This window comes from Numida meleagris, chromosome 7, assembly GCF_002078875.1.
Source record: "Numida meleagris isolate 19003 breed g44 Domestic line chromosome 7, NumMel1.0, whole genome shotgun sequence".
NCBI classification, from domain to species: domain Eukaryota; kingdom Metazoa; phylum Chordata; class Aves; order Galliformes; family Numididae; genus Numida; species Numida meleagris.
The window spans coordinates 28,919,636-28,937,850 of record NC_034415.1 but is presented as its reverse complement, the minus strand read 5'-3'; the positions used below and the strand labels follow the sequence as shown (position 1 = coordinate 28,937,850).

General features: G+C 49.0%; 1 protein-coding gene across 4 annotated transcripts; it reads left to right on the top strand.

Moving 5' to 3' along the window:
- Window positions 370–16,642, top strand: SERBP1 (SERPINE1 mRNA binding protein 1). Of its 4 annotated transcripts, none has more exons than XM_021404965.1 (10): window positions 370–877; window positions 3,705–3,861; window positions 4,967–5,104; window positions 5,221–5,316; window positions 5,913–5,987; window positions 8,275–8,452; window positions 11,470–11,517; window positions 13,929–14,102; window positions 15,045–15,083; window positions 16,206–16,642. In XM_021404965.1, exons 1-10 carry the CDS (start codon window positions 376–378, stop codon window positions 16,260–16,262), a joined length of 1,464 nt encoding a protein of 487 aa, XP_021260640.1. In that variant the 5' UTR covers window positions 370–375; the 3' UTR covers window positions 16,263–16,642. The 4 variants fall into 4 exon arrangements, with proteins under 4 accessions (XP_021260640.1, XP_021260641.1, XP_021260642.1 ...); XM_021404966.1 differs by having other exon boundaries at window positions 372–877; window positions 5,245–5,316; XM_021404967.1 differs by lacking the exon at window positions 11,470–11,517 and having other exon boundaries at window positions 373–877.

The following is an 18,215-nucleotide window of genomic DNA, read 5'->3' as shown; positions in this document are numbered from 1 at the left end:
GCTTGGTATCAAGCGTCTCCACAGAGAAGTACAGTTTGTCACGGCCAGCTCGATTCAACTCAACTAAGATTTGCGTGAGCCGGGCGGTTTGGGGCATTTTAGGGCACGACGTTTAAGAACGCCTGCGGATCGATCTGTCCGGAGGCGGGTTTGTTTTCGCGCACGGCCGCGCGCTCCGCTCGCAGCGCTCCCGCCCAGCGCGGAGCCGCCCGCCCGCCCACGCCGCAGCCATGGCGGCCCCGGCCCGCCCGCGGCCCCGCACAATGGCGGCGCGGGGCACGCCGGGAGTTGTAGTTCGCCGCCTGCGCGCGGGCGGCGTTGGGCGCGAGCCGCCTCCAAGTCCCGGCACGCCCCGCGCGGGGGTGAGGTGCCCGGATGTGCCCGGCGCCGGAAGAGAAGCGGGTCTCTTCGCGGCCGGCCATCTTGTGCGGCAGCGAGCAGGGCGCGGGGGGGCCCGGCAGCATCGGAGCAGGATCCCGCCGACGGGGGCCCATCATGCCCGGACACCTGCAGGAGGGCTTCGGCTGCGTCGTCACCAACCGCTTCGACCAGCTTTTTGATGACGAGTCCGACCCCTTCGAGGTGCTGCGGGCGGCCGAGAGTCGGCGGAAAGAGAGCGGCGGCGGCGGCGGGGCCCAGGGGGGCGGCGGGGCCCGAGGAGGCCCGGCGGGAGCGCAGAGCAACTCCTCGGGCGGCGCCGGAGGAGGAGGCCCGGGCCAGGCGGGCTCGGGCGGCGGAGCGGGCAGCGCGGCCAAGCAGCTGCGCAGGGAGTCCCAGAAGGAACGCAAGAACCCGCTGCCGCCCTTCGCCGCCTCCGCCGGGGGAGAGCGCCGGGAGGAGGGCGGCGGGCAGCCCGGAGCGCCGCTGCGGAAGGAGGGTGAGCGCCGGCGGGGCCCGCGGGAGCGCACAAAGGCGGCGGCGGCGGCGGGAAGCGCCGGGCCCGGCCGGGAGGGAGGGAGGGAAGCGGGTAGCGAAGGAGGGAGGGAGGGAGGGAGCGGCCCCCGGGCCGCGGCGCGCACGTGGCGGGAACGGGGCCGCGTGGCGCGGGGGGGCGGCCCCGGAGAGCCCCGCGGAACCGCACGTGGCCGCGGCCCCAACATGGAGGAGCGCGTGGGGTGCCCCGGGTGTCCCCGTGGGTGGCTTCGGCCTGGGGAAGGGAAGGGTCCGGGGAAACCGTCGGTACTGCGGGGAGCTGGTGAACACGAGGGAGGCTTCTACGCGGGCAGGTAGCGGTGGGACGAGAGGGAATGGCTTTCGGCTAAAAAAGGGGAGATCTGGGTCAGATGTGAAGGGGAACTTCTTCACCCAGAGGCGGTGATGCCCTGGCGCTGCTGCCCAGAGCTGCAGGTGCGCAAGCAGTGGAGGTGCCCAAGGCCACCAATGGGCTCTGGGCAGCCGGAGCTGGTGTGGGGGCACCCAGCCCGGGGGTGGGAGCCCTTCCGACCCCACCGTGCTGGGATCCTGGGGTTCTGTGATGGGAGCAGCAGGAATTAGGAAAACCCCCGCGTGAGCTCCGGGCGGTCGGGTGGGTGCTGGTGTCGGTCACGCTCTGTGCATTATTCACTTCACTCACTTTTGTGCAGCAGTGAGGACTGAGTCGGTTGGAGCAACGCGCACTTTGTTAATAACTCGCGCCCCCCGTCACGTTTGTGCGACCCGGAGCCATCTCGCTAGGCGGGCACGGGGCATTCTGGCTGTTTAAAAAAGAAGTGGAAGCGCAAACAGTCTGAACAAATAAGCTGTGACGGAGGGCTCGGCTTGGCAGAAGGGTCGGTGTGACAAGCGGCAGCTTTGTGCACGCAGGTGGCCGTGCAGCACCCCGTGCAGGGGCTTGGGTTACACTGGGTTTTAAGAAAGAAGTTAATATATGATTCTAGATGGTGCACCTGCTGAATAGTGAGAGAACACCGAGCAGCAGCTGGGAACTGTTGCCACGCTCTTTGCCTATGGATGCTTTGTGTTTCCCAGTGCGATGCTGGGGTTTTTTTCCTGGGGAGGAATGCAGTAGTTGTCCCGAGTGTGGCTGTTCCCGGAGCTCGTGTCCCCTGTGGGTGTGGGTCAGGTGTGGGCTGGCAGTGGGATCCCATGCAGTGAGATGCAGCAGCGTGCTTGGCCAGGATGCGGGCTCTGGGTCTGCGGGAGACAGCTCGGAACCCTCACCTCCTGGTTCTCGCTTTTACTTTCAAGGACGAGCGGTGCTTTGTTGTGACAAGGAGTCTTTTATGGCTTATTATAGTAACAAAACAGGCATCCTGGCCTGCTGCTGCTGCAGCAGCACTCTACGAGGTGCAGTTGTTTTCTGCAGTCGTGTGGGATCATGCAGCACGTTGTCGGCTTGGCTCCCGGGAGCTCTGGGCGCAGGGTGCTGCACTTGACATTGGATCGTGCATTGCAGCCCTGCAGCACGCCTCGGCGTGGCACGGCCGGCTCTGCTGTGCCTCTACAACCAAGTGGCTCTTCCCAGCGTGAGGGTCCCTCCTCAGAACGAGTGGGGGTTGAGGCTGCTGCGTTGGTGCAGGGAGCCTTCCTGAGCAAGCAGTGCCTGTCATGCAAACGTGCGCGCAGCACAGCGTGTCAGGTAAGGAAGCATTGTTCGTCTGGGCGTGTTGGCGTGGATATCATTACAGCTGTAACTTGTGGGCCCCACCCAGGTGCGGCACTGCTTGTTCGGCAGGAACTTCTGTCTTTGGGAATAGTAAAAACAGGCTTTCTTTTTTTAAATAACAGAGAGCTCCGTTTTTGAGGCAGCCCTGGGGATGGTGGTTTGCTGAGGGCTTTCTTCCCTGTGCGTTTTGGAGAGGTGGTAGTGTGACAGCAGACGAAGGAGTTTGTGCAGGTCTTCCTAAAAAAAAAAAAAAAAAAAGTAGCCAAGATGAGTGGGAAAGTACTTCAGACCCTTCAGGTGTCACAGTGGAGGAGATGGTACGGGTAGTGGTTATTCTAGCCAATTTCAGGAGGGGTAGAAATGGAGGCAGGAGCAGCGTGTGTTGCAGCAGCGCAGCGCTCGGGCAGTGTGCAGCACGCTGCCGCCTCAGCCTTTGTCCGCCAGCACGCGGGGGGCTGCCAGCAGTGGCACATCGAGTCCTCCTGAGGCACTGAGTAGTGCCTGCCGTGCTGCCTGGTTTGAGGGGCACGGGTATTGCTGGCCTGCTGGGGGGCCCTCTGAACAGCGCAGCCCCAGGTGCCCCGTCTGATTAAATGCTTCCTTAAATGCTTCCAGGCAGAGCGAGGTAGGATGAAACAGGGCGGCTGTCGTGGGGGCTTGGTTCCGGGGAAGCTGCTGACCTTGTTTCGGTGCGCATCAAATAGGAAGCACGTCTTCTAGCTGAAAAATGCCCTTTGGAGAAAGAACACAAAACTTGCTCATCTTGATCCTCCTTTGAAAGCCGATCGTTTGAACATGGATCTCTGGTGTTTGTGCGCTCTGACAGGTCTTGTTTCCCACAGTACTGTAAGAGCGTATGCTCGTGCAAAACGCAGTGTGATTGAAATGCTGCTGATTGAGATGCGAAAAACATCCATTAGAGTCCAATGATCTGCAGTGACCTTCTTATAAAGGTATTGTTTCGAAGAGCGTGCGGTCGCAGGGTTAGAAGAAAAAGCCCGAATTCCAGCTCGCGTTCATCTTTGTTTGGCAGCGCTACCATCAGTATCTGTCCCGGAGCAGCTCCGCATTCCGTTGGTGTGTTCTGCTCCTGTTGCAGGGATAAGGCGCATTGGCAGGAGGCCTGATCAGCAGCAGCAGCAGCAGGGTGAAGGCAAGCCCATTGACAGGAGACCCGAGAGACGACCTCCTCGTGAGCGCCGATTTGATAAACCCGCCGATGAGAAGGGCGAAGGAGGAGAATTCTCTGTCGATAAGTAAGAATTTGCCTTGCGTGTTGCAGAACTTGGTGATATTCCGGGGTGGAGCTGTCCTGCTGCTGCTAAGCTTAAAAGCCAAGCAAAAAATGGTAGATTTGGTCAAAGTGATGAAATTCCATTTGTCAGTCAAAAGAGGCGCCTGTGTCAGCGCAGAGTGCTTTCCCCTTGTGCGATTTCATTTACAAACGTGGCTCCCGTTTTTTGACCAGGACTCACGTAATGTGAACAGTTCCATTGGGTTGACAAAAAGCACAGGACAAATCAGTAAGATAGCCAGCACGATTCTGGAAATCCACAGCACAGAGGTCGGAAGAGGAACTGAAGCACAGCTCTTGCCTGCAGGATGAGATCCGTTTGCTGTTACAGCTGTTGCTTCAGTTGTGCAGTTAACCTCAAGCCAGTGCAGGTTTGTCCATGGAGGTGTTCACGCTTCCTTGGCTCCAGTGGCTTCAGGTCTGGAAGTAACGAAGCCAGCTGGTGGCTAAAGGGAACAGAGTGTCACATCGGGTCCAGAATTCAAGAGTTTTGAAAGTAATATTCAAATAGTGAGATGCTTTTAAAGGTAAGGTGGCTGAAGGTGGGACCGTAGCAACAGCGAGTGATGTAAAGCACTATAAGCACTAAATTTGGGAATGGTGGGCAGGAGATGCAAACAAAGCATTTGTTTAGTTACTGAAGTGTGGAGAGCAGCATTACATATGGCTTTTCTCCAGTCTAATAGTTTAGCATTGAAATTAGCCTGAACGTAACTAGAATTAGTTCACTTGGAAGGGAGAGACCTAGAAAGATCCTTGAATCCTGGTGCCTGGCTGCTGCAGGCCTACCAAAAGCTGAAGCACGTTAATTAGGGCATTATTCTGGTGCTGCTGGAGCGCTGACAGGAGCGGGGTGCTAGGCACCTTGCTCAGAAGCCTGCTCCAGTGTTTGACCACCTTTGTGGTCAAGAAATTTTTCCCCAAAGCTTAGCGTGCCAACATAAAAGCAGTGAGTAATAATCAGAGGAAAAATAAGTGAACTACATTCTCGTAAGAAGAAGAAAAGCTTGGAAGCCGTGTTGTAAGCTGGGGGAGGGGAAATACTGAAGTGTGGCTGTTCTGTCTAGACCCATCCTGGACCGACCGATGCGTGGACGTGGTGGACTTGGAAGAGGACGTGGCCGTGGCCGTGGGATGGGCAGAGGAGATGGGTTTGACTCTCGTGGCAAACGTGAATTTGACAGACATAGTGGCAGCGATAGATCGTAAGTCTTTACCTTTTCCTAGAGCTTCCTTAGCTATTCTTTACTATTAATATATGTTTGAAAATGTCTTTGAATTTCTGTATCTGGACACTATAATGTTAACTCAGTTTTGTTAGTTCTGTTTCACATTCACATTTCAGCGGCCTAAAGCACGAGGACAAGCGAGGTGGCAGTGGATCACACAACTGGGGAACCGTCAAAGACGAACTCACGTTAGTAATCTCTCATTGCTCAGAGATCTATCACAGTGTTAAATCCTGACTCTTACAGCTTGCAAAATGTAAAGATTTGGTGGCCTTTTTTCCTTTAGATTTTGGGAATTTGTGGTGTGCTATGAAGGAAGCCACTGACCGCAGAATTTAGTGAATTATGGATACATGAGATGGCTTCCATTTCTAAAACCAGAATTTTGGTTTGAAGCAGGGAAGCGTCCTGGGCTGTTCTTTGAACAATCCTTTTACTAAAAAATCAAACAGCTTAGGTTTAAGGCTGCTGATCACGAGAAGCCAGCTTTTTTTTCCAAGTATTACATTGAGTACAGCATTTTTAATATCCAGGTGTGTTTTGTCTCAAAGCTTTGTTGGGAGGCGTTCAGAACGGGTACAACTCAGTGTTGGGGACAGGTGGGGGAAGAAGGAAAGCACAGAGTTTAAAAGGCAGAGGGAGCAGCAATTCGTAGTGAAATAGTTCTTTTTAAAGAGCAGTAAGCTGTGTGAACGTACTATAGAGCTTAGGCATTCATCTTGCATAGTTTTAAATGGGCACGGACTTAAACAGCGAAACAAACAAAACCCAACTGTAATTACAGTGAATTGGATCAGTCTGCTGTAACTGAGGAAACGCCAGAGGGAGAGGAACATCCGCCTGCTGATTCTGAAAACAAGTGAGTGTGCCCCCTTCCATCATGTTCTCTGGTTGCCTCAAAGGTATGGTTGCTTTGCTTTTACCTCCTGATAGCTTGCCTCCTTCTGTTTCGCCATGTTCACTTTGTGTCCTTCAGCAGATACAAAATCATTCGTGATGCTGCTGGAAAACTCTTTAGAAACTTTACCTCTAGAGAAGTTGTCTTTAAACTGTTAGTGTATTGCAAGCTCTTAGATAGCTTTCAGATTTAGTTATTAATAACCCGTTGTAGTGTGTAATCTCAGGATTACAGCTGTAAGTACCAAATCCAAAAGCAACCATGCTCACAGCTACCTAGAACAACCAGGGGACGGAGTGTTCTGCCAATGGGAAGCGCTTAGTTTCTCAGAACAACTGCTGAGGCTGTGTGGCTGGCCTGTAGAAGAAAGGTTGTCTCTCACTCTTTCCATCTTTTGTGCATGTGGGCAGCTCTCAGAGAAGTGAACTCCATTACTTCTGTTTTCGCTTGGACACTGCTAAGAGGAAAAAAGCCACTGGTCAGTGAATGGAAAATTCCCCCAGCTGTGACTTAGTTACTTGAAGTTGGTTTAGAGGGATACAAGTTTCTTATGGAAATGCAGTATTTTAATGAGTGCGTGTGCTGTGGTGGATTCAAAAGAAAATGGCAAACAATAGGAGATGTTTTTTCTTTTTAAGTGCTTATTTGCCAAAGGTTTCTAATGTGGAATCCTCTGCAGCTTGATTTCCTCATTGGTAGCTTTGGTTACTGAGCAGAGAGTAAGGCAGGGATGTGCTTTAACTAAGTTGCTAAGTGCCATCACTTCTGCAAGGTTGTAGGTGCCCATGGTTAAGTTTGCCTTGTGCACAGAAAGAGCCTGGACAGTTTTAAGGAATGACAGCTGCAGCAGTGGTCAGAAAATGCGCGTAGCTCATGTTGGGGATGAAAAGGATACTTCAAATCTCTGTGCCCATGTTAGGGTGCTGGAACTAGATTGGCTTTGGAGTCCCTTCCAACCCACAGCACTCAGTGACTCTAGGACATTTGCTGAGCATGCAGTATTTCCTGGCTCTTTATTAGATGCGGTGTCTGCTGCCTGACCAGGTTACTGATCTGCACGAGGATGGGTCAGTGTCTGCAGCGTTCTGCAGGCTGCCTGCATGGGTGGTTTTCTTCTGGAAATCTTCAGAAGATGTGTTCTGCTTCGAGTGTAACGCTTCTGTTGCAGTCCATCAGTTATCTTTCCAGGGAAGCATCCTCACACAGCTTCATTTCCAAGTTGGCTGTTCTGGATCTCTGAATGTTTCAGTGGAGCTGTAGGATGCTTTACAGAATAAGCAGGATGCCAAGGGGCAGTACCTTTGCAGTGAGCAGTAAGCATGGCTCTGCAAGTATCATGTAAAAAATCACTCTCTACTACATCGTGTAAAATGAAATAGACTAATTTTGACATAAACCCTCTGCATTACTGCATCAACTCATGGCTACAGGAAGGACCTTTTCTCTTGAGTTGATGGCACTGCTTTGCTGTAATGTCATAGTAGCTCATAAATCAAATAGAGTTGCATAAGCACACCAAAGAATGACTGGAGGATCGACTGCCTGAGTAGCTGGAACATGATCTGTTACTGAAGGTAGAGGTTGTGTGTTTTACTTAAAAATAGCTCTTTGGCAGAAGCTAGGGCTGCCAGAGCTTTACAATGAGGTGATGCATCTCCCAAGGAACTATGTTTGTATGCCGTTGTTTTTTCAAGTTAGCCAAAAGTAGAAATTGTTGTGGTTACCTGGAACACTAATAGCTGCCTTTAATGGAGTAAAAGAAGCAGACTGTGCAAATCAACAACAAACAACAACAGAATCTTGAGGATTATGGTAAGACTAAGTGCCATCCCACTGCCCAGCTAGACACATGGGGAGGCAGCTCTCTTGGAAGAGGGCAGAACAACTCTAGACAAGTCTCTTGGAAAAATAGGCTTTTATATTTGCAAAGACAATTGCCATTAATACTGAGAATGGACAGCAAGGATCAGTGTTAATTTTAACATTGCTGTGGTCACCATTTATGTTTTTAAAGGTGTCTGGCTGTGATTTTAGCAGTTTTCATGTAGCTAAAGCAGATAAATTTTCATGCGTGCTTGTTGAGTGTTGGATTTGAGTTTTTAATACCTAAATCTGAAACAAAATGATAGCATTACGTTGTGTGTATATATGTATAATGTTTATTATTATCTGGTGCTGATTAGAACTGGTTTTGAATTCACTGTATATGGGGAATGAGTTCTAAGTAATATCCATGAATTTACTACAGGGAAAATGAGGTTGAAGAAGTTAAGGAGGAAGGTCCTAAGGAAATGACCCTGGACGAATGGAAAGCTATTCAAAGTAAGGATCGTGCAAAGGTTGAGTTCAACATCCGTAAACCAAATGAGGGTGCTGATGGGCAATGGAAAAAAGGATTTGTTCTTCACAAGTCAAAGAGCGAGGAGGTAAAGTGATCTTTGCTATTTGCTAGTGTCCAGATTGTATAGGTTTTTCTAATGATGTGCACTTTTTGGAGCGTGAGCTCTGTTCTTTGACAAGCTGACCTTTCTATAAAAGTTCATAAAACAAGAACAACTTCTCTTACATAAAACTGAAGCTGTACAGTAGTGTTAGTTGCTGTCCTTCCTGTGTGGGTAGTTTTTACAGTTCTATATTCTTAGGCTGACGTATACTGTGTTATAACCCAGCAATTAACAGAGAAGACTGGAATACTGCAGCTGGGCAGGGTGCCTTGTAAGGACGGTCTCTTGGTGGGAGAATCAACATTATTTTTTCCCCTATATTTTTATAAGAGTTTATTGTATCACCTTTGGTCTTGGAGCAGCCCACTGATTGTGCTTGTTAAACCCTGCGTAGGGCTGAAGAAATGTGGGTCATGCCTGCACTGGGTCTGAAGTTTTAATCCAGGTAACTTGTAATTCTGTAAGGTTACCTAGCCAAGTGCCTCTGACGTTTTTTAGAAACCAGGTGAGGTGAGTTTGCATGTGTCAGTGATTCAACATAGTTGCTGTAGAATCACTTGCAAATTGTAATTTCTCAAATACTTTGTAATAACGACCAAGTTCTTTTAAAAGAGTGAGCGTGGCAAAGAGAAACACATTGTCCCACTTTGGAGAGGAGGGTGGTACTGAGAGCTCTGTTTGCTAAGGCTGGACTCCAGCAGCTGGATTCAGTTTCAGAAACTGACAGGACCTTTAAATCTTTGGTTTTAACACTGTTAATCAGTGGCCCACTGTTAATCACCGGACTTCAGCCTCGTGCAGCAGATGGTTCTGACTCCTTTTGAAGTAACAAACTAGTATGCAGTATGCTGTTTGGCCTTCTAATGTGTGTTTCTGCTTTTCACACCTTGTCATTTTCTCTCTTGTAAGATGGGGTATGCCATGCAGCTGAGGGAGCACTGTTCATCACTTACCACGAGAACTCTATTTCTAACCCACTGAACTTGGAATGAGTTTAAGACAAAATCGTGCCATTTCCTTCTGACTGTGTAAAGTACATTGGTTCTTTCTGTTTTCCTTGAGCTGCTCAGAGTTTGAAGCTTTCCTACTCTACTAGCTTGAGTTAAACTAAGGATTGTTGTGTGTTAGAGGAGTAAGGTTGAAGAGATGCACCCAGCAAGATCTGTAGATGCAACACATCTGTAGTCCTTTGAACATGTCAGGACATCCTCCCCCCACTTTCATCTCCCTGGAGCGGATCTATGACAAGTTATCAGTGGTAGATGGACTCTTTTTTTCCCAAACACATCTGAATGTATGATAGTGTGATGAGATGGTTGTATTCCTGAGTCGTTAAGAAGCTGGAAAGCTCTGCTCTTAGTTTCCTTCTGAAAAAGTGAACCAGTAGTTTACTTATTCTCCTTTAATTTTTTTTACATCAGAATTCTTTCATGGAACCATTGACACGAGCAGATTGCTCTTTCTGAGGTGTATTTGGCTGATTTCTCCTGAAATAAATCAGATACTTCTAACACCAGTGCCTGAGGTAACCATTCCTTGCTGTACAAGCACAGAAATGAGTTAAGAACAAAACTGCATTTAGTAGGCTCTTCTAAACTTGCCCAGCAAATGTCTCTACTCATTTTGTTTCTTCATTGTTCGCTGATCTCTTGGGAAAGTGTATTTCTTTTGCTAAGTGTTGTAGCAGAATAGTTCTTAAAACACAGGTGTTGGGCAAGCTTTCCCTGCAGGTCCTTTGTGAACAGGTAGAGAAGGTGGAATAACCAGGAGCTGTGAACAAAGCTACTCACCACCTGCTGTTCTTGGACATCCTTTTGTCACGAGGTCGGTGGAAGGTTTCTCTGATGGGTAATGAGTGTGTCAGCCTGTGAAAGTGACTTGGTTATCGATAAACGCTGCGTTTCAGCCCAAAATCTTCTGAATCCTTAGGGCTGGGTAATGACAACATGCACCTGCAGATTTTTCTGAGAAATTCAAGCATCACAAGGGCCATCTTCTCAGAACTCCTGGGAGTGTCCTAGGAAACTTCCATGAAAGGAGCATGTGAGGATCCAGTGCTGCTCGTCTGCCTTAGCTCCTTCACAAGTCTCTCCTCTGTCTCATGTTCTTCACCGAAGACTGAAGTGCTTGGCTGTATCTCAGGTCTTCCCCATCTTTCCCATGTGCTGTACAACAAACTCTTCGTACTGTCTCAGATTCTCGCTGGTTTAGTATGAAATCCACGTGTATTGGCAGCCCTTGTCTGATGAGGGCCTTTCCAGAAGGCTGGGTTATGCCATAGGAGATCCTTTTCCTTCTGTGCAGCTGGCATAGTGGTTGAGCACTTCAGGTCTTGCTGAATGAATAACGGGATGTGAGTTGTGAAGAAATCTTAGAACTCGTTCCAGTTGTTCGAAGCAGCTCCCAGAGAGATTCATCCACCAGTAAAGGAGGTTCTGCTCCGTGCTTCTGTTGTGCTGTGCCTCTTCCCTGTGCCTTAAACTTTGCTTGTTACTCCCATCGCTTCCTTGGAGAGGAGATCACAATGGAAGACTGAGAAGCAAGTATTGGAAGACAGTCTTTCATCTTTGCCAAATGTGTAGGAATCGCTCTTGAATCCAGGCTGTGCAGAAACTCTTTTTTCTTTCAGAGTAATTACTTAAAACCACCCCCAACCTGTGCCACCTGTCTGTCCAGGTCTGTGTGCCCAGTGTAGCGAGGTGCAGGAGATCAGTCTGCGTGTGTAGTTCCCAACAGCTTGTATTAAACTTCTCTTTATTCCCAATCCGAGACTCCTCTTTGCCTCCCGGTGTAAGTCCATCCTCTGCTCCTTCTGGATTCTTGCACAACTTCTGCTCTCATCCTTCCGCTGCTTCATGTGCTCGGTGACATCTGTACCCAGCGAGTTCATGTGACCTTTTTACGTGTTGTTTCTGTATGTAGTTGAGTCTCATTTCTTCCTTTTGTTTTCTCCCTTTGTTCCTTTTGTCACTTTGGTGTGGACACGCAACTTTCATCAGACAAAGGCGATGACAGAAATGCAGGGGAGTCTGCTGGAGTCAAATGAGGTACTGATCCTTTCTATCTAACCGGTGATACATGTTTTGATCTGAGCCCTTCTGAAATGAAGGGCTTTGATATAAAGAAACCACAAACACAAAGAATACGGAGCTTTTCTGTCCATGCCTGTTGTCTCACTGCGCACAGCGTAGGGCCCTCTGTAATCAGTGCCTTTTCTTCTAGTTAAGCTGAGTTCTGACTGTCCCATAAGCACTTCCATCACGAGTCTCTTATTTTCTCTTGCTGTTTTTCCGTATCTTGCTGTCTGCTTTGGCTCACTTCCCATTACTGTCTTGTTCTTAAAGCTTTGGACAGCCTTTCCCAAGACCCACAGGTGCAGCAGTGCCTTGAAGCAGCTATCAGTTAGATCAGAGCACTGTCGAGAGTTGCCAATACACACAAAGTGCTTCCAAAGATGATTCAAATAGGAAGTCTGTGTGGTGTGTCTTCTACCACCTAAGCACAGGAGGAGAATGAGGAGAATGTGCTAAGTCTTCTATTGGTGTTTTAAATTAGAGTTATTTTGGGTAAAGAAATCCTCAGGTTACACACAGAACTTGCTGGCTTTAGTCGTTAAACCAAGGTTCAGTTGGGAAAAATACAATATTTTGGTAGACTGTAGAGCTTCTTTTTTAAGCAGTAGCAGTGCAGGGAAGTAGATGCATAGAACTTCTGTATCGTGGCACTGCTTCTGCCTCTCAGAGTCTCTTCACTACCACTAAGTTGGAAATAAGATCTCAGTACCTTGTGATGGTTGAGACAGTAGGTGAAACACCAGCACTAGGAAAGGAGTCAGAACCATAACAGAAGGCATTGTTTGCTGTTTGAATCACTGGTGTACTTCCACCTGAGTATTGTCCTTCTGCTCGTGCTGTTGGGTAGAGATGTGGAATGACTCTTGTCTGAGAAGTATCCGCTGAGGCCAGCTTCAGAAGCGTAGGGAAGAGATCTGAGGGATGAGAGTGTGGTTCAGATCAGTAAAACCAGGAGTCTCTTAGGGAACAGCTGCTGCATGGAACACATCGCAGTGAAATATGTTTGGAGTAAACCAGCATGGAGCACTACTTCTCCCTGTGCCTAATTAAGCTGTGGGTGCCGTGGAGGCCACATGTCCAGCTGGGCTCAGCAGGGGTCATTAGGGTGGGGGGAGGACCCTTGGTGGCTCTGTGCGTTGTGGTGCTTGTGACTGACTCGAGGCATCCCCAAAAGCAACTTCCAGCCCTCTGACTTCAACCTTCTGTGCATCCATTGGCTGCCCCGTGAAGGATCCACAACAGGTAATTAAGAGGTGTTACACCTAATTGCACAGTACGCTGCCTTTGAAAGTCAGAAGGTCAGGGTATTGTGTAACTCCACCACAAGAAAAGTAACTTACAGTCAGAATGCCTAAGCTTGCATGTGGCACCTACGCGTAGGGCAGAGAGCAAACAATTGCTCGGCCAGAAGTTGGGGTGTTATAGGGTCGTGTACTGTCATGTTTCCAAAATGTGATGGCTGGGTTTTTTAAGAGGCAGCACTGGATAACCCCTCGGTCTGATCCACTGTGGTCAGTTCAATGTTCTGCACCTAACTGAAGGTGCCAAAAATGAGCTGTTTATATAGAAAATTAAATGTGCTCAGTAGGGGAAACAAAAACGCCTGTCGCTTGTTGTGTTTGGTGCATAATGACTTGAAATACTCAGCCTGTGCTGCATGGTAGGGCGCAGGGTGTTAGGTCTGCTCATCGGTGCGTACCTTGCTCTTGAGATTTCTCACTGAATGCACTGGGAACCAGCAAGCTGTGAGAGGTGGGTTCATCATGGCAACGGTGGTAGGAGTCCTTCCTCCGTGTAATTAGTGAGATGGCTTCTCTTTTAGCCTTAATTGGTAGTTACCTTAGTTACATTCTGTCTGAACTGTGCTTGTGCCTCCTCCACTGATTGCTCTGGCTGATGAAAACCAAGGTGGGATTCTTACGGTTTCCTGTGCTTTAAATGCTTAACACGAAGCGAAGCAAATGAGGACATGTACAGCACTTGTGGAGCAAAATAAAGATGGCTTATTGAGAGCACATTGCACAAGACTTCAATGAGTTACTAAAACCTTAAGGTTCCTCAGGTATGAAGTGAGAGGAAGTGAAATGCTGGAAAACAGAGTTCTGTATTGGCTTGGTTGGGGCCCAGGTAAGTTTAGACTTGTTCCTGTAACAGAATGCCAGAGCTTCCCCAAATTGGCTCGGAAATATAGAATAACTTGGTTCAGGTGCTGGAACTCAAAGTCTTGGCAGTGAGCGTTTGCTCTCCTCTGCGTGCTGTCAATTCACAGCGGTTCCTGCTATGTTGTTGGAGGTGAGCACGGGTGCTGTGTCGCTAAGAGTGCCACTGCAGATGAAAACACTTCCGTGGGGATCTGATCACTCAGGAGCAATTGTTCGTTCCAGGCTCACGCTGAGGACTCTGTAATGGATCATCACTTCCGTAAGCCCGCCAACGACATCACATCCCAGCTGGAGATCAACTTTGGAGACCTCGGCCGCCCCGGACGCGGTGGCCGAGGGGGCCGGGGTGGCCGAGGGCGTGGTGGCAGGGCCAGCCGTGGGGGCAGGACTGACAAGGTGAGGATGCAGAGCTCTCGGCTGCGGGCTGAGCTTGTGGCACTCGTGCTTTCCCTTCTGCACAGTCTTGCTCTGGGGGGAATTGTTCAGAAAGCAAGCTCCATTTCAAGCCGGGTAAAAGGTCAGTTCTTGCAGGTTTGCTTTAAAACTAGGTTACTGCTAGGACGGAAGGGTGAGTGTTCCAGCAGTGTTCTAACTAGGCACAAAACAGGGGAGGTTGGGAGTAGGTTACTGTTGGGGGGAGAAAAAAAAAACAAAACATTTCCTTTCAGCTGTATCTAAGCCTGAAAAATGATTCCTTGGGCAGATCTGAGAGTATTCTCAGTCACTGAGGACAATATCTGCACTGTTACCTCTGGGAGGGAAAGACAAGTTCTGTGGCTGCGTGGTGTATCTTCAGTTTGAGGGATGTGGGGGGTTCCATATGGAAATAAGACATGTTTTTTTCCTGATGGGCAGGAATTTGTTTTCCACCGGTAGTACTAAAGCCCTAAGGAAATAAATGGAAGAAGCACTGCCTGGGGCCAAAGTGTGAAGCTGAAGTGCAGTTGTAGAGCTGTAGCAAAGCTTGGTTTAATACAGATCACTTGTTTGCCATGAACACACGTACTCCGATTGCTAGAAGATGAGTTTGGTCTGTGGCATGACTTCTGTCACGTAAACCAGACTGGCTCGTTTTTTGCCCTTGTAGGATGCTGACCTTCTCTTTTCACTGCATATTTTAAAATTCTTAGTTTTATTAGCTGGAAAATTCTTTCCTCTCAACAACGTAAGAGAAATTATAAGTAACTGATGGTGAAATGAAATTATAAGTAAGCGATGGTGGATTTTGCTCTGAGTTGCTTCACTAATAGGACATCTAGAAGAATGCTGTCATGGGGTGGTGAAGTACACTTTGAGATCTGCATTTGTTTGATGCTGACTTTGTCTGTTTCCTTCCAGTTGGTTAAGGAGTTTGACGTGATCCACACGCCCAACCAGGTGGGTGATCTCTGCAGCCTCTGCCTTCCCCAGCACGGGGAGCCTCCCCTCCCTCCTGCAGCATGCTGCCCGTCCTGCCTCCCCTCCTGCTTTGTGCCTCAGCAGCTGCAGATGTGAAGACTGCAGGCAGAAGGCCCTGCTGCTACTTGTTAACTCTAGACTGTGGCACGGGTGCTTCTGCAGTGTGTGTCTTACCTGCAGATGTAGCTGTAGCTTTTATTGGAATGGTTTTCAGTTTCACTTCCTCCTGATACATGTAGGTGTTTGCAGGAACTGCCGGAGTTCCTGTCTAGAAATTGTTTCTACTCTTCTTCCCTGCCACACTTCTCATGCAGAAAGTGAAGATTATTCTGAAGTCCTTCCTTTTTGCATTTCATTGCAGTGCTTTTTTAGGCACAGTAGAGAGCCTCTGGGGGAAAAAATACTCTGTGAGGACGGAAGGGGCTTTTTGCTGAGGCATCTGAGTTTGTAGGGATAGTGTGTTTTTGTTTTTTTTCCACACACAAACCAGTTTGTGAATGGGGAAAGTGTGTGAAGCTTGGCCTGTGCTGTGAACAGGTGAGAGCTGGAGGTTGTGGGCTGCTACAACAGCAGCAGCCACGTGGGGTGCACTGATGAAGAATGGAAGAAAGCTGTAAGCTGCTGCTTTAGTCACGTGCAGCTCTGGTCTGCTTAATGCCTCTGGTGCCTCTAAAGGTAGCGTTAAGTTAAAAAGTCATCGAGGAGACTGCCTAGACCCTAGAGGGGGTGGAAAAAAACCAGCAAAAACGTATTGCCTGTCGTGGGGGAAGATACGAAGTAGCTCTTGCAGTAATCCTTTTTCCAACACCGGACTGCTGAACTGCTTGCCTCTTTGAAACCCAGTGTCCTGTGGGGTAGAACCCAGCAAGCAGGGTTCGGGGTACTTTGTAGAGAGGAGGGGAGTCGTGCTGTGACTCAGCTGCTGGGGTCCCACCTGGGTTCCCTGTGCAGGGAAGGGCTTGGCCTCCCCCCCGTGCCCGTGGTGCTGTGGCAGCCGTGTCAGCAATGCCTCACACTGCCCTGCTCACCTGCTGGCGAGGGCTCGGCGTGGAAGGGCTCGGTGCTGCGGGCGGTGATAACTTTCTGATGTTTCTCTTTCAGTCAAGTGCTTCTGCTCCTGATGTAGATGACCCAGAGGCTTTCCCAGCTCTGTCCTAAACTGGATGTCATAAGCCAACCCTGCCCTCGTCGGGCCTTCCTCTCCGAGGCTTGCATGCTTAAGGATCCTAAACAACTAAGAAATTTAAAAAAAAAAAAAAAGAAAAAAAAAAGAAAAAAAAAGGAGACTGTCATTCATACCATTCACACCTAAAGACTGAATTTTATCTGTTTTGAAAATGAACTTCTCTCGCTACACAGAAGCAACAATATGGTAGTCAGTTTTGTATTTAGAAATGTAATGGTAGCAGGGATGTTTTCATAATTTTTTCAGAGATTATGCATTCTTCATGGATACTTTTTTGTATTGCTGCTTGAAAATATGCGTTTCCAAACTTGAAATATAGGTGTGAACAGTGTGTACCAGTTACAAGCTTTCACTTCATTTGTGGTTTTTTTTTTTTTTTTTTTAATTCAGGATTTTAGAAATTTTCCCCTAACTGCGAGCTGGATTTGAGTCCTTGCGCGCTACTTGTGTTCCCTTAGCTCCTGCCTAGCAGGTCTCGATTGGCCCCTGGTCTTTTGGAATGTGTGGCATTGGTATCTGAAATACCAGCTCCTGGAGTTCCTTCAGTTTTAATGCTTAATTTCCAACTTGGAAACACAGTCATTTTTCATCTGCTCGGTAGCTTGTTTATGCAAAAGCTTTATGCAGAATGGATGCCAGGTACTTGGGAAACACTCAGAGCACGTTGGTTTCTGGTTCCGTGCCCGTGTGTCGATCCAGCAGCGATATGTGGATCATTGCTCTAAGCAGGTTTTAAAATCAGCGTGACGCCTTTCGCTCACCCTTTATTCCCTCCTCGTCCCTTCAACAGAACGAGAAGCTTTGGCAAAAAAAAAAGAAAAAGCTTTTAAATTACCTCTGCTCGTCCTTTGGGGAGGGTGCCCTATAGCCACCGCTCCTGGGGTGCGGAGCTGGGAGGGGGGAGGTGGCAGCTGCAGCTCTGGCAGTGACACGGTGCACCCAGGACAGCGGGATCCCATGCTGTCACAGCAGCAGCCTGCAGCCCTGCTCACGAGGCAGCTCCAGGCCGTGGCTGCTCTGGCAGGAGGGCTCGGGGCTCCCTCTCCCACACGGGCACCTCGATCCGTGTGCCATGCGGAAAGGCGGGGAGCAGAGCCCCGCCACGTCACCTCTCAGTCTAAATGTCACCGTATCTGCGTGCTGTTTGGGGTTGGACTGCTGGCTGACAAATGAATGTTTTTCAGAGAGCGATGGTAAGAAATCCTTCGGACCCCTGTAGTGAGTGTAGGTTTAATTCAATCCCCGCCAACGGGGACGTTACCGCTTCGGTACCCGAAAGCAGTGAAGAGAATGAGGAATCAGGAGGGTTTCCTAGGGTTTTTATCTGCAGCATTTAGTAGGAGACTAGAAGCAGGATTCTCATTTTATTTAATGTTTTACACTTTGGACGGCTTAAAACATTTGTAGTTTCTTAACTAGGTAGATAGAAAACAGATGGTAATGCCCTATTTTTTTAAAAGCTGTACAGGACAGGCGGAAAGTATCGGAGACCTTTGGATATGTAATACCAAACTCCTTAACCGTGGCGTTGGCTGGCTCGATTTACCTGAACTATTTTCTACAGACGTGTTTGTTGTAAACCACTGTTAATACCATCAGCTCAGACTTCCTAGTGTGCTCACCTGCCAGTTCTGGGAGGAGGAGGCAAGTTTTCCCCTGGTGGACGGGGATAGCTCTTGGTTTGTTTCTTCTGACTCCAAGCAGAGCTGGGGCAGGTGCTCGGTGCAGGGGCTGCGCTCGTCCCAGCACTGAGTGCTGCTCTTCCATCTCCTGTTGCGAGTTGGTAGAACATGCTGCAGTTTCAGTTCTGGGACGCCTTGAGTAATCCAACTAATTGCCTTGATGTGCAGAAACGCTTGCAGAAAAGCTTTCTCTGTAACGTAAGCCTTCCCCATCTCCAGACTGTGTATCTGCTGTTTCAGTTG

What these genes read in the sequence shown, in the direction of transcription:
- SERBP1 (XM_021404965.1), top strand. Translation starts at nt 376, where the DNA reads ATGTGCCCGGCGCCGGAAGAGAAGCGGGTCTCTTCGCGGCCGGCCATC. An exon ending in CATAGTGGCAGCGATAGATC is followed by an intron (nt 5,105 to 5,220) that starts GTAAGTCTTTAC and finishes CAGTTTTGTTAG; the next exon opens with TTCTGTTTCACATTCACATT. An exon ending in ACAAGTCAAAGAGCGAGGAG is followed by an intron (nt 8,453 to 11,469) that starts GTAAAGTGATCT and finishes AACTTTCATCAG; the next exon opens with ACAAAGGCGATGACAGAAAT.